The sequence below is a fragment of the Phyllostomus hastatus genome, unplaced genomic scaffold (genome assembly GCF_019186645.2).
Source record: "Phyllostomus hastatus isolate PE091 unplaced genomic scaffold, TTU_PhHast_1.1 phas_scaffold_21, whole genome shotgun sequence".
Classification (NCBI taxonomy): domain Eukaryota; kingdom Metazoa; phylum Chordata; class Mammalia; order Chiroptera; family Phyllostomidae; genus Phyllostomus; species Phyllostomus hastatus.
The window spans coordinates 46956205-46980477 of NW_025334017.1; the positions used below are offsets into that span (position 1 = coordinate 46956205).

The following is a 24273-nucleotide window of genomic DNA, read 5'->3' on the forward strand; positions in this document are numbered from 1 at the left end:
CAGCATCCTGGAAGTCAGAACAGCCTGGGCTCTGTGCCCGGTTCAGACTTCACTGTCACCAGCTCGTCCCCCTGCTGGCTTTAAGGTTCCGGCAAAAATTGGAGAAAACCGTGAACGACAAGGAAGTGGCGGCTGGGTGACCTAAAATTCCATCCGCAGCTGAGTGGACGACCAGCCCGGAAAATTCAGCTGAGTCTCCTCCGTTTGCTGGCATATTTTTGCTGGTGCACCTCGCTGTGAAATCTGAGCTCGGAATCCACGGGAAGCTTTGTTTTCTGCCATGTGGGTTTCTGGGAAAGTGCTTGGGACAGGGCTTTTCGGTGGCTGCTGTGCTGGGGGGTTTCCCCTCTGGCCAGCGCTGAGTGAGGAGCTGCTGACCCAGCACGGCTCTAGGGGACACAGTGCCCCCATTTCGTCCCGCGGCCCTCCAGGGCCTGCAGCATCTGTGGGGTGTGCGCAGACTTCGGGGGGGGGGCGGGGTGGAGAGCCCTCTGCCGACCCCGTGCTCTGTTCCTTCCCACTCCAGGGAAACTGAGTCTCCTCCGTACACGGCCGTGCCCCCCTCCCTGCCCTGGTCTCAGCCAGTCCCGGCCTGAAGGCCTCCTTCTCCATCCTGACCCAGATGTAATGTTAATCCTCGCTGCTTTCTTAAAGAAGACCAAGAGGGCTGGGACACGCTGCTTCCTGTGGCTGAGCTGCTGGAGGTGCTGGCCTGGGTGAGCCGAGACGCCACCCAGCCACGTCACTCACCAGGACCCCGCCGGAACCGCCTGCTTCACGGCAGCGCAGAGCAGAGCTTTCCGGCACGGCCCCGCCCAGCCTCGGGCCCAGGGCTCCAGACTTCCAGGCGGAAGCACCCCGTTCGCTGGGTGGGAGCGAGCTTAGAAGACGTGCCTGAGTCAGGGCACGTAGGACCCAGCACCCGGAGGGCTCAGAGCGGGCGCTCGCCGGCACTTTCTGAAGTCGCTGTGTACCAGGGGCCCTGCTCATTCTCCCACAGACACACCCGTGCCCCCCTCACGCAGCCCCACGAGAGCGCACTGTCGTTTCTGTCGTCTTCAGTTCCCGGTGAGGAGACGGGGCCCCGGGAATCGACGGGACTGCTCCAGGGATCCACGGCAGGCCGGGCCCTCAGCCACTGCCGTGCTCTGCCCTCTGGAACCCCCAGCCCTCACCCCACCGTGCTGGGAGAGGGGACTTTTCCCTCCAAAGCATGCCACTTCGGGGTGTCTCCCCTGAACAATGACGGATACACTACACATAAAAGGGTTTTCATTATATCAACATTAAGACCCATTCTCTGGCTAAATGTCTAAGATGTCCCGATACTGCAGCACCACGCAGAACAATTAGCAATGTACAGAAACATCCCCAATCCCATAGCCTGACATGCAGGGTGTCTACACGGTGCAGGTGCCCTTTTCCGTGTTAGGACATGCGCAAGGTCCTGGTCCACGGCTCCACCCACATGACGCTGTGTGCGCGTGTCCATAGTACGAGGTCTCTCCGGTCCCCGCCCGTGTCCGTCTGCTGGGTGCAGCGCCCTCTTCCACTGGGTCGGCCCATCCTCACTGCGCCGTGTGTGCTAAGGGGACGCACGCGGGCTGCAGGCTGCTGTGGCCGCTCTGCTCCTGCCTTTCCCTCATCTGAGCTGTGCCCCAGACACGTCTGGGGTTCACTTTCTCAGCACCTCCCATGGTTAACTCGGGGGGTCCCAGGAACCCCTCAAAGTGCTCTGCTAACATCACCACCGTCGGCTCCTCTGTCCCCCACACCTTGCAGCCAGGGCAGGGTCTCCTGACAGCCGTCACCCCCTGGATGTGTAACAGTGCAGGGGACAGAGGCGGCACAAGCTGACTCGCTGGAGGACTAGTGAGAAGAATCACACTCTTAAGAGATGACCGCATGACCGGAATTTGCACACCCACCTCCCCCTCAGGATTGGCGAGTGAGCCTGGAGCGGCCCGCCCCGGCTCCAGAGCCCCGAGAGACCGCCGCCCTCTGCCGTGTACTAAGTGGGTAAATGCTGTGCATCGAGGGAGCACACGTCACTCTTGCAGATTTTAGCTTCTAGCTGGGAACGGAGGGGAACAAAGACAAGGGAGAGGTGTCTGCGTGCGCCCACCCCGTGCCAGGGACAGGTGCTGTCATGGGCGTCATCGGCCCCCTGCACTCCCCACCGCGGCCCGGGCGGGCAGACCTCGTGGCCCCACTCCCCAAACCTGCCTTCTCCCCATCACGGGAGCCCCGTCTGAGCCCAAAACCAAGGCTGCCTTTTCCTCCTTCCACCCCGAGGCCAGGAAAGGGGGCCTACCCCCGACAGAACGGAGGGCAGAGATCTCCCCAGGCCCACGTCACAGGGCAGCAGGCCTGCCCAGCAGAACGGGAGCCGGTGCTCTGGCTTCCCGGCACCAGAGGGCGCTGTGGGTCCAGCGGCTGCAGGCTTCCCCCCCTCCCCCCACCCCACCCCCATGAAGGCTCGGGCCACCCAGAGCAGAAGGAGCCTCAAGATGCACCGGCACACCTTGGCCTTGTTTTCATTGCTTCTAAACCTTTTTCTACCCGAGGGGCTCATGGACCACGCGTCCACGGAGTACCACGGACCCAGCGCCCACCCACAGAACCTCCATCCACGTCCTGGCAGCGGGCGTGAATCTTCTCATCAGGGAAGAGCCAAGGGAGGGAGGGCCACGGAGGTCATCCATCCCCCTGCCCACCCCCTGCTCCCTTCCCCCGTTCCCTTCCCCCGCCCACCCCTCCGAAGGGCTCCAAGCCCCCAGGACAGAAGCTCCGAGGCAGAGCGCCCTGTCCCGGGACCCCATCTGCTGGGACGGGCTCGGAGTCACGCCCTTTCCCCCTGTGCGGCAGGAGCTGCTGTTGTCCGTCCCCCCTGTTCGGGAACGGAAAGCAAGGCACAGCGCAGCCCAGGGAGGGACCCACGGTGAACCCCAGGGAGCCTGACGGCGAAGCTGGCCCGGTGGGCAGGCGGCAGTGTGCGCCCCCTCCACGGAACCCCGCCGGCCCTGGGCCCTGGGTGAGGGGGGACGCTTTAAGCCACCCACCCCCTCTCCCATCGGGCACACACCCACTGAGTGCCGCCGCCGTCTCCCCGGCACTTGGAAGGAGGGTCCCTCCCGCCCGCCGCCCCTCACCTTCCACGCCCTCCACGCCCTCCACGCCTGGGCCGAGGGCAGCTTTCCCGTAGTCTACGTTCCCATACGTGGAGGCGCGAGGGAGAGCCGCTCAGGAGCCCCACGGTGGACCTGGGGCAGAACAGGCCCCAGCGCGGGGACCGACTTCCGGTCGGGGGAGAGGCGACCCTGGGGGCGCGGCAGGGGCCTGGCACGGCCGGCCGGGAGGCCGAGTCCCTCCGGCACCTTCTCGGAGCCTCGGTTTGCTCCGCTGTGGGGCAGGGTGACGCGACCTGTTTACTGCAGGAATAGCTCCCTTTCAGCGGCCCCCAGTGAGGCGTCTCCTAGCCACCTGTGTGACCGCGCAGCGGCCGCCTGGGCGGGCAGGTCACGTGACCTCTGAGCCACACTCTGCTCATCTGAGAAGTGGGCGCAGTAGCGCCTGCCCCGGAGCGCGGTCTCCAGGACGAGACACACCTCGCCCAGGGCCTGGGCCTCGCGATGGTGAATTACAGCCCCGAAACGACAGGGGACCACAGCCGGAATCTGAGTCACCTGACACGGGGCCCTTCAGCTCCGCCCTCCAATCCACCCCACCCCCACCCCCAGCCCCTGCAGATGCCTTGGGAGAGAACGTTCCAGCCAAGAAGCCAGCTGTCAAGCCCTGTTCACCTGCCACGGTCACCCGTGACCTTCGCCCCCCTGCGGACCCAACCGGTCCCCTCGGCCCGCCGGGCCTCCCCTCCTCAGACGCGGAGGAGCCCCAAGGACACGGGCGGTGCCCGCCAGGGCCTTCACGCACCATCGCGTCCCCCCCCCTCGGTCTTGCTCACGAGAAGGCACAGGCTCGGAGAGGCCGGTGACTCACCCCGCATCACACGGCGGCTCCTCTGTGGCAGAACGAGACTCAGACTCGGCTCCGAATGCCCAGCTGCAGAGAACGTCAACCGAGGACAGAGCAGGAGGGCCCGGGTCGGCCCGGCCGCCCTCTCTCCTGCCGGCAGCGCGGAGTGTGTGGGGTCTGCCGGCTGCAGTGGTGCCCCCCCAGCATCAGGTTTCCCCTACGGAGCACAGGCAGGGCTGCGGCCCCAGGGAGGGGCCTCCAGGCTGCACCCCCAACTTTTGGTCAGAACACAGAGGCAGAGATGCGCCTGGAGCTCACGGGAGGCGAGAAGCCCGTCCGTCCCTGCCCGGTGGCACCAACCCCTCAGTCAGAGGAGCTGCATGTTGGCGCTGCCCAGCAAGCACTGCGCAGACCTGGTGCCTGACACAGAGGGTCTTCTGGGTCTCCCGCTAACTCCCTGTGCCCTGGTTCTGGGCCCCCACGGACCGAGCGTGCTAGCGAGATTAAAGGCAGGTGCCGAGTTTGAACACGGGGCTCTAGGCACCGTGCTTCTGAACCAAAAAGGAGGCACAGGGCGCCCGCCATCGCCCCCAGGCTGGGTACCAGGAGACCCAGACTCGAACCAACGGCAAAGTTACTGGAGCAGGCTGGCCAGGAGGAAAGCTCGAGCCGCACTGCATGTCCGGCTCCCTCGAGCTGCTCTGCCTTCTCGTGGGGGTGGGGGATGGGGGATGGGGGGTCGGTGCTACTCGCAGGGGTGGGATACAGAGACGTCTGTGAGGAGTGAGTGAAGACAAGAAGAAATACAATGGGGAAGTGAAGGCACCCACAACTCCAACACCCACAGAAAACCGGCGGTGCATGGGGGAGTTTTGCCTCCAGAATGTCTCTCTCTGTCTCCTGCCCACACGTGTACACGCGACGGGGGCCGTGCTGCATGGACACCTCGCAGCGAGTCTTCCACGCCCCCCGTTAGCCGTCTGTGGCTTTGCAGCCCCGGCGGCAGCGCCGGTCAGCTCCCTTTCCCCTGGGCCCTGGGCAGAGCGTCGAGGCTGTACCCAGCCTGCTCCCAGAGCACCCCGGACCGCACAGGGAGGAACTCATGCGCGCCTGTGCTTTATCCCTGGGCGTGCACACACACGGAGTGAAAGGGAACTGCGGGGCGGGAAGGGGCTGGCCTGCGAGAGCTGTGCCCCCAGTGGTTTCACACCGGCGGCCCCGGCTCACACCGCAGCTCTCTGCGAGGGGCGGGCGTGCGCTCCCTCCGAGCAACGCCGCCCCCGGGGGCCGCACTCCGGGCCGGCAGGCGCACAGACTCAGGTGCGATGGATCGTCAACACAGACGCGCATTCTAGGGCTGGGGCTGCCTCGGCTGGGACACAGGAGATACGTTTTTAATAGCCGGTGGGAGAGGAAAATGGCTTTTTATTTCTCCTTACGGGCGAACCCCGCCAGGAAGCTCTCCTCGTCAGAAGGAGCCCCCACGCCCCAGGCTCCGGGCAGCCCCAGCCTGTGTTACGGCGGAGGTCAAGAAGAGACAGCACCTGCATCCGGGGAGGACAGTCACAGGCCTCCCTCCGAGTCCCCTCCGCCCGCTGCCTGCCCGGCCCTGCCACCACCCGCCGCTCTGCCCCGCGTCACCGCCCCTTGAACTTCTGCGCCCGCCGGTCTCTGACTGTCCCCCAAACCCCTCTGGGCTCCCCCTCCCCGCCTCTTATTCACGCGGCACCTGCTATTCCAACCGTCTCCACGTGTCTGACCACGCACAGTCCCTTCCGTGCTTCCCGCCACTGCGCACGGGGCCTAGGCGTGTTTCCACACCGAACGCTCTCCGCACCGGCCCCTCCCCTTTCTGTGGCTCTGCGTCCAGCGTCCTACGAGCGCCGCCCAGCGCCCTCGGGAGGGAGCCCTCCCTCCACCTCCCCGCTGCCCTGAGCCCAGCTCTGTGCTCTGCAGGGAGACCTGACCACCGTGGTGCCTGCCTCACCCCGGTGGTGGTGACCGGGGAGGACAAACGTGAGGCCTCGCTGAGACCGGAAGACCCCTCCCCTCCACAATTCTTACCTGCCACACAAGCACACCTCCCCCGCACCTGAGACCTCCACCCCGCTCTGGGAGGGGCTTACCTTCTCTCCCTTCTCTCCATGGACGAAAGGTCCTCGGCCCTGGAGGGGAGAGCAGAAGCACAGGCTGACGGGGCCACCCCAGGCACGACAGCATGTCGGCCGCACCCCAGGGAGGGGCGACAGGGCGGGTGCCCTCTCACCAGCTCTGCCCCAGAACCCCCCAAACCATGAGAGCCATTATGCACGCACTGCACGTGGACTGCCCGGCAGGGGTCAGCGGATGCCGGGACCGGGGAAGTGGGGGCGCTGTGGGAGCACAGAGGTGGGGGGCGGCCCAGACCCGGGAGCCACCCTGGGGGGCCGCACACGGCTGACTCGAGGGATGAGGAAACGGGAGCCAGACAGGCGTGAGCGGGGAGGGTGACAGCGGGTGGGTGCAGGGCAGACGCCCCTGGGAGGGGGGGGGGCAGGACTGGGGCAGAGCAGCGGGCCGGGGCCATGCTCGCCCACGGAGTGGAACCTGCACCGCACCGTATGGGGCGGGGTGCCGGCACCCCCAGCCACGCAGAGGGGGCCCTTCGCTCACCGAGTCGCCTTTCTCTCCCTTGGGTCCGGGAGCTCCAGCGGGCCCAGTGGCTCCCGTATCTCCCTGGGGAGTTGAAACCAGAGATGGACGTCACACAGCTGCTCCGACAGGCTCCCCGTCCGGACTGCCCACCACCTGCCGCACCCGGCGCCCCAGGGGCAGCCGGTCACCGAGGCCACCCCTGCCCTCCCCTGGGGAGCACAGACCGAAAGAGTCTCCCGACCTCCTCAGGCAGGAACTGGAGGTGTGAGGCCTCCCAAAGAAAGGCACCCCGGGCCCTCCCCAGGGAGCTGTGGGGCTCCTCCCCTCTGCCCGGGGCTCCCCCTGTGGCACCCCACTGCTGTCTCACGTCCCCCCCCCAGCCTGTGAGTCCTGGGGACAGGGCTCCTGATTCACGGCTATGTCCCCACACCCAGAAGGGGCTTTGGCACCCAGGAGACACCAGGCCAGGGCTGGTGACTCAGCCCCAGCGGTATCTGGGTGCACGGGGCCCCTGGGAACCACAGCTGCGCCCTCGGGGTCTGCACCGCAGCGGCTGGGACGATTTAATGATTTAAAGGGCGATGGGCTGGACTGTGAATCGGTGACGTGGGGGCGGGCCTGTCTGCAAGGGGCTCCAGCAGTGTCCCTCCCGCCCTGTCCTCTCCCCCTCCCCACCCCCGCCACCGGGGTCAGGGGTCGGGCCCCACGCCTGCACAGCCCTGGGCCCAGTCAACCACAGCACGAGAGTCATTCCGAGGACCGCTGACCATGCCTGTGGGCATGCTGTACTCACAGGCCCACGGGCCCCTGACCCTCTCCTTCCATCTGACGGCCAGACGCCGGGAGCCGAGCCCACAGCAAACCGGCTGTGGGCGGGGGCTGCGTCTGCTGACCCCTCCTCGCTCACATTGGCAGACTGAGAAATGGAGGTTCTGAGCAAAGCGAGTCAGAGCTGCTGACTTTTATGCCGCTTGCTCTCTCCTCTGTCCCTACAAGCTTGGGAGCCAAACCCCACAGGACAGTCCCCTAACACGCTCCGTCTTCTCTCCCACACAGAGAGCGAAGCAGCAGAGGGCTGCTCGGGCCCCGGCGTCCACCCCGGCAGCCCCCGCACTGACCTTCGGGCCGGGGAATCCCAGCAGGCCGCTGGCGCCCTTCTCTCCCTGGAGGGGAAAAGACAGAGGAGCCGGTGAGCTGCCGTCCCCCTCGCCTGTCCCCCTTCACGCCGGTTCCGCGCCCACGTGCCGTCGGCCGGTCTCCCCGTGAGGGCGAGTGTGGACTGACAAGATGGCCGGGTTTCTTGGGGCGGCAGCCCTTGACCTTGAACTGAAGACCTGCCCCGGGGAACTTGAGCGTCGCCTCCAAGTGCACACGTCCATGGAACCAGGTCGGAGGCAAACGAGGGGGTGCCCTGGAGGGGACTTCCACCTGAATATGCCGCCGCCCTTCGGTCACATAAAAGCATGTGGCCTGCGAAGGTTCAAATAACCGTTATTCACTGGAACACAGACATGCGTGTGGTGGGGCTGCAGCCGACTGCACACACCGCTCGCTTGTTGAAATGCGAGCTACATGTGTGAGCGGACTCACGGCTGGACATACGTGTGGTCTGTGAGGTGTGGACGCTGGCAACTAAGACACGCGTGCAGCCCGGTTCACACCTCTGTGCCCGCGCAAACGCCGCCCCGTCCGTGAGAAGAGAACGGTGGCACTGCTGACACCTGTGTGGCACTGCTGACACCTGTGCGCTGCCGTCACTAAAAGACGTCCGCACTCCCGTCACCGTCGTGCCCTTGGCTGCCTCGGGAACCGGCCACACGTGTGTTCACAGATGCCACTCACAGGTGCAAACGGAGACGCGTGGTGTGGCGTGCTCGGCCTCGGGCAGAGCCCGCTGGAGGGCCTGTGTGCAGTCCACGCTCACCGTGACGGCTGGTTCAGAGACGGGAACGGGGACCCAGAAGCGGCACGGGGGCCTCGGCGACTGAGGGGCATGTGCTGCCAGCTGAGGGGAAGGGTTACGCCCCTGGGAACCAAGCCCGCCGGGGGCCAGCCTCCTGCCTCCCGGGAGAGGGCACCTGGACTCCCGCCCCTCCTGCCGCGCTCTCCACGGAGGTGAGGGTGGAGGCTCGAGGGAACCTCCGTGCTCTGAGGCGGCTGGTGGGCCCTTCCACGGGGCCTCTTCTGAGGGGAGGGAGAGCAGACCCCTCCCCACGGGCCTGTGCTTGGGAGGCTCTTCCGCACACCGGGGGGCAAGCGCCCCGTGGCCGGGCCGCAGGCAGAGAGGACACTGGAGGGCTTTGGAGGACCACGTCCTGTGTGTTTTAAGACCTCAGTGCTTCCCACACGGCGGGGGCCTGGTGCTGTCAGAACAGCATGCTGCGAACTGAATGCCGGGACAGCCGGTTGGGCGAGGCCCCCGGCAGCCGGGGCTCGGGATTTGTGGCCTAGCGGGGAATCCTAAGGAGCCAGGCCTCGTCCTGCCAGCCAGAGAGAGAGAGGGTGTGTTTCTTCATCCCCCCTGTGCACCCATCCGTCCGTCCGTACCCATCCATCTGTCCGTCCGCCCACCCATCCTCCCTACTCCGGTGCACGTGTCCAGCGACTCAGCCACGGCATAACAGCAGCTCTCTCTCGATAGCTACAGGCACAGACTCGCCAATATTCAGCCCCTGCCATCTGGAACCTGTCTGCGGAAGTAGAGACAGGCAGGCGCTGGAACGCGACGTGATAATTGCCGTGATGGATGGAAGCGCAGGCGGGGGAAGGGGCCACCGGGTCCGGGAAACAGCAGGTGCTTCGTAAGGAGCTCCCGAGTGGGTGAGCGGTGAACGATGGGGCGGGAGGGGGAGCGGGCAGGAGGGAAGTCACACGGGCAGCACGGACAGGGGAGGAATTCCCCGGGGGACCTCTCACAATAAGCAGTATTAGCCGGACAAAGGGGGGCACAGCAGGACCCGGGGCCCCAGACAGAAGCTGTGAATGCAAGTGCCAGAAGGCGAGGAAGGGCGTGACCCTCCAGGAACCGGAAGTCCCTGCCTGGCACGGCACGGGGAGGGGACCCTAGTGCGGTGAGGCTGGAAAGGCAGCTGGGGACTCCCTGGGGGCCACTCAGGGTGGGGGGAGTGCGGGGGTCCATCAGCCGCACCCAGGAGGGGAGTGGCAGCCAGGAGAGCCGGAGGGCCGGGAGTGGGGAGGTGGGTGGGACCGGGAGGGTGGAGGTGTGCTCAAGCCCAGGCTCCCCTCCCAGGGTCTGAGTCCCACAGGGGCCTCAGCAGGGCACACGCAGGGCACAGGCCTGGTGCTGGGACAGCCCTGCGCTGGATGGGGCTGGGACAGGCCGCCCTCCCTGGTTCAGGCCACCCATGCACACAGCAGCCAGCGGCCCAAACCTCACAACACCATCGGCCTGCTCCTCCGGCTTCTTAGTGCACATGAGGGCGCAAAAGGGTTGGGGTTCACACACCTGCTTTGGTTACTTCATTGACAGGCAAAGCCGCATCTGCAGACTGTCCGTGGCCACCCCAAGCCGTGGGGCCACTGCCCTGCACTGAGCGTCCACCATAGTCCCTCCCTGCTGTCCGTCCATCATCCCCCACCTGCCCGGCACCAGCAGCACCAGGACCCAGGATCCTTCACTCCCCCTGCTGCCCTGAGAAAGCCTCGGCTGGCAGCAGGCCTTCCAGGGCCGGGCCAGCGTTCCCCAAGCCCCACTGACTCAGAGCTCCCTGGGGGCTGCCTGTGTCCCGGGATCGGGATCTCTGTGGTGGGAAGCAGTGGGGGCAGGGGGGCAGCTATGGCCAGGTCAGGCTCACTGAAAGAAGGCTGTTGCTGAAACCCCGCAGGCGGGTGCACTCCCGTGCACCTCACCCGAGACTCCCCATTTGTGTCTGTGTCTCCCGAGTCCTTCACAGAGCCACTGAGCCCCGGCTGCGTGCTGGCCCGGAGCTGAGCGGTGCAGACACGGCCGTGGCCTTGACCGCAGGCTGGAGGTCAAGGCCCGGGACTGCGGGTCCAGTGCCCTTCGTGGAGACGCTGTCCAACACCATTCTGCTTCTGTCGCCCTTGTGAACCTGTCCGTGTCTGTTCTGCTTGAACAGTAGACAGTTTTTCTCCTTATCCCATCCCCTCCAGCCCACAGGGGGAGACAAGGGACAGAGGCCCCGGCACTCGGCACTGCACTTCCTCTGCGTAATGGGTGGGGGCGCTGTTCACAGAAACACGCTCGTTCTTAAGCTCAGAACGAGACGCACAAAAATCTGCTTGCACTGGCACTGAGATTGGGGGGCACGACTCGTTAAAGGAAACACTGAGCCCTGGCTGGCGTAGTTCAGTGGATTGAGCGCGGGCTGCAAACCAAAGTGTCGTAGGTTTGATTCCCAGTCAGGCCACAGGCTTGGGTTGCAGGCCAGGCCCCCAGCGGGGGCCACGTAAGAAGCAACCGCACATTGATGTTTCTTTCTCTCTTTCTCCCTCCCTTCCCCACTCTCTAAAAATGAATAAATAAATAAAATCTTTAAAAAAAAGGAAACACGGAGAAGAAAGGGGAGAGGGCGTGTTCCCCAGAGCACGTCTGAACCCCCACCCAGAGCCATTCTGAGCCTTATCCTCCAGCCACACCCTTTCTGAGTTCGTCCCACGTGAGTCGGGGATGCAGGCAGGGGTCAGGAGAGCCTCGGGCACGCCTCACTGTCTCGGGGAGAGGTGCCACGGAGCCCGGTCTGAGAGACTCCCGCCCCAGCTGCACAGAACCCAGAAGTGAGAGGCCCGGGCAGCAAGAACACTTCCCTGCCCGAGAGTCCTGGGAAGGGCACGGGCATGATGGGAAACTCCCGCCTCCACTGCCAGTCCTGCTGGCCGGCTGGCCGGCCCTGCTCAGCTCTGGGGCTCGGAGTAGGCCAGGACGGGGCTACAGGAAGTACCTTTTCTCCAGCCGGGCAGGAGCAGTTGATGGTCTTCAAAAACCCGACGTGCTCGCTGCCGGAGGTGGGCGGCGGCGGCGGGGCCGGGGGCTCCGTCAGCACGGTCACCTGGCACTGGAAGGGAAGTCCAGAGCGAGGGTCAGCACCTGGACCTCACCCAGCACCACTCCCTGCCGGTCAGGGGGCTCTGCCTGCAGCTCCCTCAGAGCCGACAAGGCCAAGGGGAAGGGGGACCCCCAGGACCCCTGAGCGTGAGCTGCGTGAACGAGGCGTGTCTGTCCACAGGTCCCGGCATTCTGGGGCCCTGGAGATGAACAGGCCTGAGCATCAGCTGCCTCCGTAGCCTCTCGGCACCCACAGGGGCCACTGCACCCCACTGAGCCCAGTGCTGACCTCTGCAGGAGCAGGGCAGGGCGGCGCCGTGTCTCACGCCCAGTAGGTGCTCGCTCACTGAGGACGTGCACCCTTCCCCTCCCCCCAGCCCTCCCCCTCCCTCTCCGGACACTCCAGCCGTCTGCTCCAGGCCCCGGCCTGGCGGCCCTCACACTGAGTGCTGGGCCCCGTAATCGTGCTGAGACGGGCACACTGGCCCAGCACCTGCCGCGTCCTGGGGACGGGGCCACAGAACAGGGCACGTGGGTTTCACCCCTCGGCCCTGGGGAGCAGGCTCCACTGTTCCCACCTTCTGAGCAGCCCTGGAGCTGGGATTTGGTAAAGCAGCGGGAGAGGGAGAAACCCGCATAGGGGCAGAGGGGACAGGTCCCACGGGGAGGGGCTGAGCCACACAGAGGGCCCGGGGCCCTCCCTGGCCTGTCCCGCCCGTGACGCGCCCCACTCCTGTCTGGCCGCCCAGCCCAGGGCACTGCAGCCTGCCCCTCCTCGGAGCACCCAGGGCAAGACCAGTCACCCCTCCTGGGGACTCGCTGCCAGCTCTGCCCCCCGCCCCCCGGAGCTGGGCCTCCGTGTGCTGAGGGCCGACACCAGGACCCTGGGCACCTGCAGGACCCTGCTCACCTGCGGGACCAGAAACGGATCCCCAGCAATGACCACAGGGCTCCCTCCCGGGTGCCGTCGGGATGGCGGGTGTCCCGAGCCCCAGCTGCCCCTTCCAGGCCCTGGACACCCCTGTCCTCCTGGAGGCCAACGACCTCTTTCCTCCCAACCTCTCTGCGCGAGAGACTTTGCTCACCGGGCCCGTGGGGATGTCACAGCAGGTCTCCAGTTCCGCGTGGCGGGCGTCACAGTAAATCACAATCCGCTGTAGGTCGAACTGCAAAGAGAGCAGGTCTGTGGGTGAGACTCTGGGGCCCAGGACCCTCCACAGCTCCAGGCGGGCCGGGCGTCCCGGTCCAACCCCACCACGGCCGTCGCCGAGCTGAACTTGGACCCCTCTAATCGTGGGGTCAGCTGCAGGAGGTGAGCTGGCCCAGCGCTGATTCACGGCCGTGGTGCCGCACAGCAGTACCTGGGAGTTGGGGTGCCCCACGCGGCTGCTTAGAGGAACTTCTTAAAATGAAAAGATGCTTCTATCTCCTCTAACACCACAACCCCTTGATATTGTTCAAAGGAGTCATGGCGTTAAACACACACACACACACCGAGCCCCCAGACCCCACAGGGAGTTAGAAGGGCTCCCTGAGGGGCCACTGTGACCCCCAAACCCGAGAATCGGGGTGTAACGTGCAGAATTGGCCATGGAGCAGGCCGCGGAACCTGCGCTCCCCGCACAGGTCCCTCCGTCTCCCTGGACCCGCTGTTCCTCCCCGGGTGGGGCGGGTCGGTGAGTGAGCTCACGGGGCCGGAATGGAAAGAAGTGACTAGCAGTGCGGACCCTGGAGCCAGTGAGCAGTGAACGGTAACTGCAGTCAGGTGGCCACTGTGCTGGTGCTGGGGCTCAGTGTGCAGTCCCCTGGGTGCGCACCTGCCCCGCAAAGCTGACGGGGGAGGGAAGACTCAGCAGCCCAGCGCTGAGTCACCAGGAGCCGCGCTGACCCCCAGGGCAGCCCCCAGACCCTTCCCCCAGCACACTGACCTTGTCCCTGCCCACCAGGCCGGGAGCCTCTCTCATTAATCCCAGCCTGGCCCCGCCCCTCCTCCTCCTTCCGTCAGCCCTGCAGCCCCAGGGCACCTCCTCAGGTAGGGTCCTGACTCTCCCTGCCCTGGCTCAACGCCGCTTCCCGCCACATGCCCCGCAGGCGGATGCCTGGGCCTGTGGGTGCACAGGCCTGGCCCTGCCATCCACCCAGCCTCACCCCACGCTGCGCCCCCAGCTCCTGCCGCCTCTCTGGGCTTCGCACACAGTGCTGAGGGGGTCAGGCTCCTCTGCTCAGACAAAATGCACTCATCCTCCAGTCACCTCCTCCAGGAAGCCGCCCCTGCCGACCCCTCCTCCCTTCCCCATCGCCGACCCACCCTGCTCACCCGAGGCGGGTGCCTTTCCCAAGGTCCTGTAAGAGCCGATGCTTAGTGCCATCATGGCCCTCGTTCCACAGACCAGAACGACCCCAGTGAGAGCCCCTCTGCTCTCTGCGACATCAGTGTCTCAAAGTCAGAGAGAGCCTGCGTCTGTGTGTCAAAGTGACGGACAAGCCAGAGACAGCGGCCACCGTCACAGGCTGCTGTCCTCCCGAGGCAGACGATAGTGGCTGTGTCGCCACACAACCTCCCCCCCTGACCTGCACCCGAGGGACCCGGCTGGGGTGCAGAGCACTCGGGTCTGGGGCGCCACGGTGGGCCGACAGCCCCTCCCCGCCCCGCACTACTGGGTGCTTTCAGGCAACTTTAGAAGTTAGGTGTGCACCTGTGTGCACTGGGCTGCACAGGCGTGTGCACTGCACAGAACCCACCAAAGTGCACGTTTTACTTATGTGATTGCCCCTCAACAAAGAAAAATCAAAACATGCATCAACCATGTGCGTTAACTTAGCAAAGCAAGACAAAGCTTCTTTACTTAAAACATAGCAATGGTCTAGAAATTTCAAAGGCATTGTGAGCATCAAATTAGATTGTATTTTTAGCACCTGAACCAAAACAAGCGGGCGTAGAATCAGTAAAATGAGCAGCAGTGTGATTGTGTACCACGTGAGTCTGTATCAGCGTAACTGAACCACAGTAACGCTGCCCGCTAGCACAGCCTGCTCAGTGTGCATGGGGTCTCCATGCACCAACACATGACCAGGGCGACACAGCCTCCTGTGCTTGTCACCGGCTATGTGGAGATGTAAACACAAACACAGACACAGATACAGACATAGACGGAGATGTGTAAACACAGATACACCGTGTGCCCAGTGCTGGGCTCAGTGCCTGGCACGTAACAGGTGCTCAGTGTATAGGTGATAATGACTGACTGGGTGGCTGAATAATTGAATGGATGAGTGAGTGAGTGAGTGAATGGGTGAGTGAGTGGGTGAGTGAATGGGTGAGTGAGTGGGTGAGTGGGTGAGTGGGTGAGTGAGTGAGCGAGTGAATGGGTGAGTGGGTGAGTGAATGGGTGAGTGAGTGGGTGAGTGAATGGGTGAGTGAGTGGGTGAGTGAATGGATGAGTGAGTGGGTGAGTGAATGGGTGAGTGAGTGAGTGAATGAATGGGTGAGTGAGTGGGTGAGTGGGTGAGTGAGTGAGCGAGTGAATGGGTGAGTGGGTGAGTGAATGGGTGAGTGAGTGGGTGAGTGAATGGGTGAGTGAGTGGGTGAGTGGGTGAGTGAGTGGGTGAGTGAATGGGTGAGTGAGTGGGTGAGTGAATGGGTGAGTGAGTGAGTGAATGAATGGGTGAGTGAGTGGGTGAGTGGGTGAGTGGGTGAGTGAGTGAGCGAGTGAATGGGTGAGTGGGTGAGTGAATGGGTGAGTGAGTGAGCGAGTGAATGGGTGAGTGAGTGGGTGAGTGGGTGAGTGAAAGGGTGAGTGAGCGAGTGAATGGGTGAGTGAGTGGGTGAGTGGGTGAGTGAAAGGGTGAGTGAGCGAGTGAATGGGTGAGTGAGTGGGTCAGTGGGTGAGTGAGTGGGTGAGTGAATGGGTGAGTGAGTGGGTGAGTGAATGGGTGAGTGAGTGACTGAGTGAATGGGTGAGTGAGTGAGTGAATGAATGGGTGAGTGAGCGAGTGAATGGATGAGTGAGTGGGTGAGTGGGTGAATGAATGAGTGAGTGAGTGAGTGAGTGAATGGGTGAGTGAGTGAGTGAGTGAATGAGTGAGTGAGTGGGTGAGCGGGTGAGTGAAAGGGTGGGTGGGTGAGTGAGTGACTGAGAGGGGGTGACTCTGGGCTCCAACACGGCAGTCCCCTGAGTCAGGGTCCTCGCTTCGAAGGCAGCCCGAGGTGATGGTGTGACACATGACACAGGCGGGGCTGGGGGCCGGGGGCCGCTGCCCGGGGACGCGGGGCGGAGCACTCACGTCGATGGGCACGCTGTCGTAGAGGCGCTTGCCGATCACGGTCTTGCCCTGGATGTCGATGTTCTCCCTCTCCTCGATGGGCAGCGTCTGCACCAGCGCGCAGTCCACGTACAGGGAGACGTTCTGGGCCTGGACGCTCAGGGCGATCTTGTGCCAGTCGCGGTCGAAGAGGTCGTGGACGTGGGCGCCGCGGAAGACCACCCTGACGGCGTCCTCCACGGCCCCCACGGCGTTGTACTCCACCGCCTTGTTCTCGCCGTCCAGCCGGATGGAGACCTGGGGAGGACGGGACCGGGGTTCCTTGAGCTGCCTGGGGCAGAGGCGGGAGGGGTGCTGCAGAGTCAGACCGGTGAGCCGGGTCCTGGCTGTGGCTCTCACCAGCCGGCCGGCTGCGGGCAGGCCACCCCGTGCGTAAGCTGCACTCCCTCCCCCAAGCGACGCCCCAATAGCACCCCCCTGGCAGGCCCTTCTGACAGACTGCACCCTCACCCTGGGCCCCATCCCGGCTGCCTGGAGGGACTCACAGGCAATATAGCACTTCTCTTTTCTTTCATTAAAAAAAATTTTTTTTTATCCTCACTCAAGGACATTTTTTTTTCATTGCTTTTAGAGAGCCAGGAAGGAGAGAGAAACATCCATGAGAGAAAGAGGAATGGATCGGTGCCTCCTGTACACATGCAGGCTGGGGATCGAACCTGCAACCTCTCACCAGCGGAGCCCCCCGCCACCCCACCGGAGCAGGCAAGAGCACGTTCGTGAGACTGAGAGACAGCGGGTGCAGAGGGGCTCGGATCGTGAGACCCGCCGAAACCCCGACTGGCTCCAGTGCCACTTCAAACCCCCGCTGGCAAAACAGGACCTCTCTGGGCAGAGGCCAAGTGTGAGTCTGAACACCCGCCCCTCCACCCTCAGGGTGCGGGCCTTTGTCCTCAAGCCCCAGACCTACAGGGACAGGGCTCCCACCCTGAGGACACAGCGGAAGAAGGTCCAGCAGATTCAAGTCCCTCAGCGGCAGGGACCTTGCCTGCTTTGCTCCCTGGCGCCCCCTGCCCTTTGCAAAATGCCTGGAAACTCTGGGAGCGAGATTTACTTTGGCTTTTCTTATAAATGAACAATGCCCTCATTCGCCATCCCTTGCACAACATTCGCCGAGCATCCTCTGTGACACACCAGCAACGTGCCAGGCGTCAGGAACGTGACCGCGGGCAAGATGGGCGAGCACTGACAGTGCGTGCAGGCGGGTGGGCGTGCAGCCCACGGGAAATCAGACTCCCCGAGCGAACGGGCGGAGGAGAGCACGGAGCTCCACCTCCCTCGGCCGGCCTCCAGCTCCCGGAGCCTGACCTTCAACAAGGGCTCCCGTGCCCTTGGGCTCCTGGTCCGTTTGGGCCACGGGAAGCCCCCTGCGGGGGGAGACCAAAAAGCCAGAAGACAGCGGGCTCAGGTCCTGATTCTTCCAGTGCTCCCGGCTCGCTGGGCTTCCCGATGGCCATGCTCCTCCTGTGCCATCCGCCCCTGTGACTCCAGGGTCACCGTCTCTCCTCACCGCCCACCTCCCCCGCCCAGGCCTCCCCTGCTCCCAGAGTCACCCATCGATGTCCTGAACCCTCCGCCCGTCGGCTCCCCGAACCGCAGCGCCTTTATGAAAACGGTCTCCACAAACTCCGGCTGTCGCCTGGCGGTGCGGCCCCGGGCGGGCTGCTGAACCTCCGTCCCAGTTCCTCACCTTGTAAAACCCAGCCACAGTAGCGCCCACGCCGCGGAGTGGTTATTACGGGATTAAATGAATTCACATGCAGTAACTTTTGTTTCCAAAGAGTCAGATCACGTCGCCACAGCCGCTCACGCTGCCTTGTCATCTGCTGCTGGGGTGACTGTCGGTCTTTCTGGCATAGGCCGGCCCCCCCCCAGGGCCTGCTCTCAGGCAGGGGTCCCTCCCCGTGCCCACCAGGCCACAAAACCTGGCCCCCCAGCACCCACGCCTCACCTCTGACGACCCGCGGACACTGCCCTGGCCACACCAGCCTCCTTCCCGCCCCTTTATCATGTTGGGAATCAGCGAATGCCCTTGGTTTCCCCAGGCGACAATGAGGAAAAAGCCTGAGTTCAAGGGTGGTTGGAGACACTACATGAGGCCACGCATCTGCAACCCTCAGCGGACAGAACCCCCAGTGACTGGGGCAGGGACAGCTGCTAACACCATCCTGCTCCCCTTCGCGTCTAGCCGGGATGTCCCCAGGGCCCGGAGGTCGACTCCCCGCCAGCACTCCGCCCGGGAAGGGCACTCCGCCCAGGCCCGTGTCGTGGTGCTGAGCTGCCAGGCGCCTCTTTGAAATCGAGCCCGAGGTCCCCGAAGGCCGGCGAGCCTCTGGGTGGCTCAGCAGCATGGCAACCAAAGGCCCGTTCTGCAGACGGAGGGGCGGCGGTGGCCGCAGGGGACGGGCGCACACCCAGCTCGGCCAGACGGAGGGGGCGGCACGGGCTGGCCCCCGGGAACGCTATGGCAGGCGCCCAGTCCCGGGGCCGCACACAGACCTGGGAGACGGGAGCGGCCAGGCCTGCCCACGGAGGGGGCGAGGGCCACTCCAGCTGCCTGCTCTCCAGAAACACCTCTGGGGAAGGGTCTCGTGTCCTCCAGGCAGCCTCCCACGCGGCAGAAGTCGGGCCACTCGGCCTGACCGGGGCTGCCACCGAAGACACGGCCCGGAGGACCGACAGAGACAGGAGCCCCCTGCCCGCGGTGGATAGAAGGCAGACTTGGGCCTCGACTGCCTGGGCTCCGATCCCACAACCTCCCCTTCTTCCCAGCTAGGACAACGCGGGCCCGGGCCGGACCTCGCGGTGGTTCTGCTCCCTCCTCGGTGGGGCGAGAGCAGCAGGCCCCCTCGCAGGGCAGTGAGGGGGTTGAGGTGTGTGAAGTGCTCAGGACCGTCCCAAGGTCCTACTAAGTGCCCGTGCACTCTGTGCCACGCCAGAGTCCAGCTCTAACCAGCTGTGAGACCCCGTTCTCCCGGCGAGCAGCTGCAGAGGGGCTGAGCATGCCTCCACTTTATTTGAATCCCCCGGCCAAGGGGACTCGTGTTTTCACACGGTCCATTTCTCCAGAAAGAACAGGGGGGAGACCACGGACAGAGAAGCGATCGGTCCAGGAACGCTGGGGCCGGGAACCGGGGTTTGGCAGACAGGAGAGCAGGGCCGCCGGGGTCTCCACCCAGCGCCCCGTGCCGACGGCGGCTCAGATGCCGGACGCCGAGGTGGGTCTGTGCCCCCTCAGCCCCACGCCGCTCCGGCGGCTGGGGCGGGGCTTCCGAGCTCACTCGGGGCCAGGCCCGGAGTCCCAGGGTATGACCCGCCTGCACCGGCTCTCGGGCCCTGTTCTAGATGCTTCCGCCAACCACTCCTGGCAGAGTCTGTGCTCCAGCTGACCGCTGAGAACGCCGAGACTCGGAGCCCACACCGTGAAAGAGGTGGACATGCAATGTGAACCCCGGTTTTGGGGGCCTGGGTGCCTTCTTCTACCTACCGCGCCAGGAAGCTCTTTCACGCTGCAGGCACAGCACGTGCCGCAGACCAGCAGGGCAGGCAGGTGGGCGGGCAGGTGGGCTGCCACCCCGTTAGGCGGAACAGCCCCAGACAGGCCCCGGTCTCCATCCCCACCGGAGTGCCCGCACCTGCCCTGCCCTGGGAGAAGCTGTGCCTGTCTGCTTGTGTGACGGTCCCCGCAGGCTCCCTGGCCCAGGCTCCTGCGTTTCCAGCCCCTGGACCCAGGACCAAGGCCCGGGAGAGGGGCTGGTGGGTGTGGCCAGCCCCCTGAGGAAGGCGCAGGAAGCAGCAGCCCCCCAGAGGCCCCCCGGAGGCCCGTGCGCGGCTCATACCTGCGGGATGCCGTACTGGTCGATGACCTGCCAGATGTACCAGTCCTCCTTCCGAGAGCTCTTCCGGAAGCGGAAGGTTGTGACGAAGGCATACTCGTCCGGCAGACCCTGGGGGAACACGTCCCTGGAGGGGGACAGAGGCAGAGGACACCAGGCTCAGTGAGGCCAGCGGAGCTGCGGCGGAAGCCCAGTACCCGGGCCCCCGAGTCCCGCCCACGGTGCCTCCTGAACGTCTCTACATCCCACCTGCCTGCGCTGCCTCTCCTTCCGCCAGGGCCTCCAGGTGGCCCTGGGCAGACCACCCTGTGGCCCCTCCCCTGGCCCCTGGTCCCACCCTCAGCCCCTCCAAGTCCACCAGCAGACGCTTCCAGCTCGCCAGCACCTCGACCCTGACAGGACCCATGAGAAATGCCACACGGCCACTCCCCAAGGTCAAAGGCAGCGGAGTGCCCCAGCCTCCACCTCTCCCTGCTGCTCCTCGGCAGCCAGGCCCACCTGTGGCATCCTGTGCCACCTGGTCCCCTGTCCCTGCACCCGGACACCCTCCCTCCAGCTCCATGGAGCCCGGGATTCCAGTGAACATGGCGCCAGCCCCCCATGTGGAGCAGGCCCCCAGCTCTCTGCAGTTCCACTCCAAATTCAGAAGGGACGTCATCCCTCTTAAGAAGCTATGAAGAAGGGGTTCTGATCTCTCTTTTTTAAGACTTTATTTATTTATTTTTAGAGAGGGAAGAGAGGGAGGGAGTGAGAGAGAGAGAGAGAGACATCAATGTGCGGTTGCTAGGGGCCATGGCCTGCAGCCCAGGCATGTGCCCTGACTGGGAATCGAACCTGCGACACTTTGGTTCGCAGACTGTGCTCAATCTACTGAGCTACACCAGCCAGGGCTTGGGTTCTGATCTCTTTGCAGCTGCGGGCCTGGCCCCCATCGCTGTCCTGATCTGCCAGCCCTGCCCCTCCGGGGGGCCAGGGAGCTGCCAAAACGCACGTGGCTTTGGCTTCCACCGGCTGTCTGGCCAGAGCGCCAGGAGGGAAGTGCGGAGGCGGCTGGGTTCCTGATTCTCAGACTCGCGGACCCGTGGGGACCCTGCCTTTGGCGAAGTCTGGTCCTCCCTCCCTGAGTCTCGGTCCACGGACCTCAGCTGGGAGCCGGCCCGCTCGTTCCAAGTTCCAAGCCACCGCCGGGGCTGGATGTCACCCTCGGGGCCATATCCAGGCACCGGGAGCAGAGCCGTCCCTCGCTCGGCACTGGGACCGCCTCAGGCTTCCGGGGGGGGGGGGCCCGAGGCCAGCACCCCAGGACCTGCCCCCTGTCTGAACAGACACGGGCTGTACAGCCACAGAGACCTCACCTCACGTTCCTCGTCCCCTTCATTCAGGGTCCAGCTGTTCTATGGCTTCTAAACACACTTTCTTCTTGCACCCTTGAAGTAACACACACATGCGCATGTCGATATATATATGGAGACATGCACATAGAGAGACACATACTACATATTATCATATCTACATATGTACACCTACAGGCATCTACACTACGTCTACGTGTCTGCCCCTGTGTTCTTATTTATCTGCATGTAGAGAGAGAAGGACTAAGACTTTTCTCAGGCTACACGCAGAAGCACGCAGAAGAAAAAGATATTGCCATCGGGACATGGGGGAAGGTCATTAATAGAGACTACCTCCAGGAGACAACACGGCCCAATCTAACCCTTTCCACAAGGAATGCAGCCGATTACGGGGTTACAGCGAAGGTGAGGGGTCTGGGGTTGAAGGACCCGAGGTCGGGGCCGACACCTGCGTCCTACGGCCTGAATGTCGCGCCAGATAAAGGAGAGGAACACCACCCACCTCACTCGCCTCATTCCACTGTACTGAGTAATGGACCAGACTGGAGAGCAGAGCGCCCCCCCACAGCTCAGACCAGTGGGGAAACATAAACACCGACGGTGACACCCCTGCGCACGAGGAATGTGCGTGCACCTGTGCGCACGTTTCAAAGCGTTAGGTGTTAAAGGGACACAGCTCCTTCCTGAGATGTCAGAGCTGTGCCAGGCTGAGTTTGGTTCCGGTGTTTGGCCATTAAGACACTTGAAACCTCATAGACATCCTCAGAACAACGCAGGAGAACAGCCAAAACCCTCCACCCGGGAGCACGCAGCCCCGTGTGCGTGTGCAGCCGACGGGAGGGCCAGCCCCGCCGCGGTGGGCACGGGGACACGGGGCTGGCTGTGAGGGGGGCAGGGAGCGAGGGCAGTCCACAGGGAAGGCGTGTCGGAGAGCTGCAGGGTCGAGCCGCTCCCTGGAGGACACACAGGTGTCCCCGGTGGGGGAGTGCAGGAACAAAGGAGGGAGGAGGGTGGTCGGGCTCCAGGGCTCAGAGGAGCCAACAAGGGCGGGCTGGGGGGCGGACCGGGGGGCAAAGCGGCAGGTCGGGGCCACACAGGCTTTTCCAGCCCTTTCGCTGAAGTACGGGGGCGGGCCAAAGCAGGTGTACAGTAGTTCATCTGGAAGATGACACGATGCACAACAGCACAAGAACACACTCTGTCACAATTGCAAGCCCACCTCTGCCCAGCCCTGCACACCGGGGGGCGGTCTAGGGCCTCCAACACGGAGAAGGGCGAGCAGACCCCAGCCCCTGTTCCAGCAGCACCAGGAGCCCCCGGGGAGGCCCCGGACGATCTCTGCATCACAGCCCTCCCCACCGCGCGGCCAGGCAGGGGCGCTCAGCGCAGGGGAACAATGCAACATCACGGAAGCACAGGGCCACCCGGGAACCTGGGTGGGCCAGGCGCCCCGGCAGTGCTGCAAGCGGGTCCTCACTGGCCAACGCGACCACGTGGCCCCAGGTGGCGCTCTGCCTGCCGTGTCACCCAGGTTAGGATCTGTAACCTCAAAAGTCTGCTGTTCAAGCCCTGGCTGGCGTAGCTCAGTGGATTGAGTGCAGGCTGCGAACAAGGCATCGCAGGTTCGATTCCCAGTCAGGGCACATGCCTGGGTTGCAGGCCACGGCCCCCAGCAACCGCACATTGATGTTTCTCTCTCTCTTTTTCCCTCCCTTCCCTCTCTAAAAATAAATAAATAAAATCTTTTTTAAAAAGTCTGCTGTTCAGCGTGCTGGCAGAGAACCGCATGCGTGGAGGAGGGACTGTATGGAGGGATTTGCAGGAGGGCCAGGGAGCCCGTAAAGTCCGTGGCAACGGGTCTGCTACCAGACAGGCTGAGTTTCCAGGCCAGGGGCTGGGCGGTGTCACCCCCGGGGGGCTTTCCGGGGCACGGAAGAGGGGAGAGACCTGCCAGGTGCTCAGGGTGCAGCCGCAGGCGCGGCCGACCTCCCCGGCGCCCCAGGCAGGTCCAGAGGGCGGGGCGGCCACACTCACTCGGTCCTCTGCACTACGGGGAAGGAGCCCAAGCGGACGTAGGCGCTCTGCAGCCCGTTCTCTCGCCTGCCCGAGATCTCCCTCACGCGGAACAGGTCCATCAGGTCGAAACCTGTGCAGAGACGAGAGCCGGGGTGAGGGGGTGGGAGAGGAGCAGCGGCGAGATGAAGGAGGAAGCCCACCCCTGTCCGCACAGGCGGCCCGCCCGCCCGCCCGCCCCGGGGGCACCGCTCAAACGCATATTCGGGAGCCCACGTGAGCCACAGGAAGCACGGAGAGGGTCAGCTTCCATGTCCCATTCCTCTCCCAGGAAAAAGGTACTGAGGAGGGCAGGCACTGGGCCTCCCCCCCCGCCCCGCCAGAAAGTGGGCTGCGAAGGTCCGGGATGGCAGCCACGTGGGAGGCATCCTGGCTGCGGCGACCCCGGGGCTGGGACCCCGGGGCCGGGACCCCTGGGCAGGAAGCCCACCGGGGACCCTTCCCCCACACAGGCTGCTCTTCAAGCATCACCTGGGGACAGAGGGCACAAGGTGCCCCTGGGCACCTCACAGAGCCCGGCAGCCCCAGGCGGGACCAGCGAGTGGCACCGATGGGGTCCCCCACACTCGAGAAGATCCAAGGGCTGCTGAGTGCCCCAGGGCTGGGAACGGGGTGACCAGCCGAGTATGCCCCGCAGGGCCCCACATTCCAGGTTCCACGGTAGGGACCCCACGCAGGAAAGGGTGTCCGGGCTGCGTAGGGGGCGGGTGCTGCTCCAGAGTCGGCAGAGTCAGCAGGAGCAGGCGCGGGAGCCAGTCTGTCCCGGGTCCGAAGGCTGGTAAGCACTGGGAGGGGCGTGCTCGGCACCCGCGGGCCTTCCTCCTCCAGGAGCGGGGGCGGGGACACTCCCCGCAGGGCCTGCCACGCACGTCGAGGACTCGGCACCTCCCACAGGCAGGGCTGTGCATCACAGGCGCCCGCACCTGCCGTGGCCACCAGCCTGGCGCAGGTGGGCTGCACTCCAAGGCGGCCGCCACCGGGGAGCGCTGCGGTGGAGGCCAGAGGTGCCAGTGGAGAGACGCCGGCAGCTTCTTTCAGGGAGTGAAGGTCGAGAAGA

General features: G+C 64.5%; 1 protein-coding gene across 1 annotated transcript in view; it reads right to left on the reverse strand.

Moving 5' to 3' along the window:
- The window catches only part of COL22A1 (collagen type XXII alpha 1 chain), a 167873-nt gene that overhangs the window by 105649 nt on the left and 37951 nt on the right, over positions 1-24273 (reverse strand). Inside the window, exons 5-12 of the mRNA XM_045861103.1 lie at positions 23178-23289; positions 19795-19918; positions 15920-16195; positions 12721-12801; positions 11532-11645; positions 7728-7772; positions 6628-6690; positions 6102-6140 (exon numbers count right to left, since the gene is read on the reverse strand). Coding sequence (XP_045717059.1) covers positions 6102-6140; positions 6628-6690; positions 7728-7772; positions 11532-11645; positions 12721-12801; positions 15920-16195; positions 19795-19918; positions 23178-23289 — 854 coding nt within the window. The remainder of the gene's footprint in view (positions 1-6101; positions 6141-6627; positions 6691-7727; positions 7773-11531; positions 11646-12720; positions 12802-15919; positions 16196-19794; positions 19919-23177; positions 23290-24273) is intronic.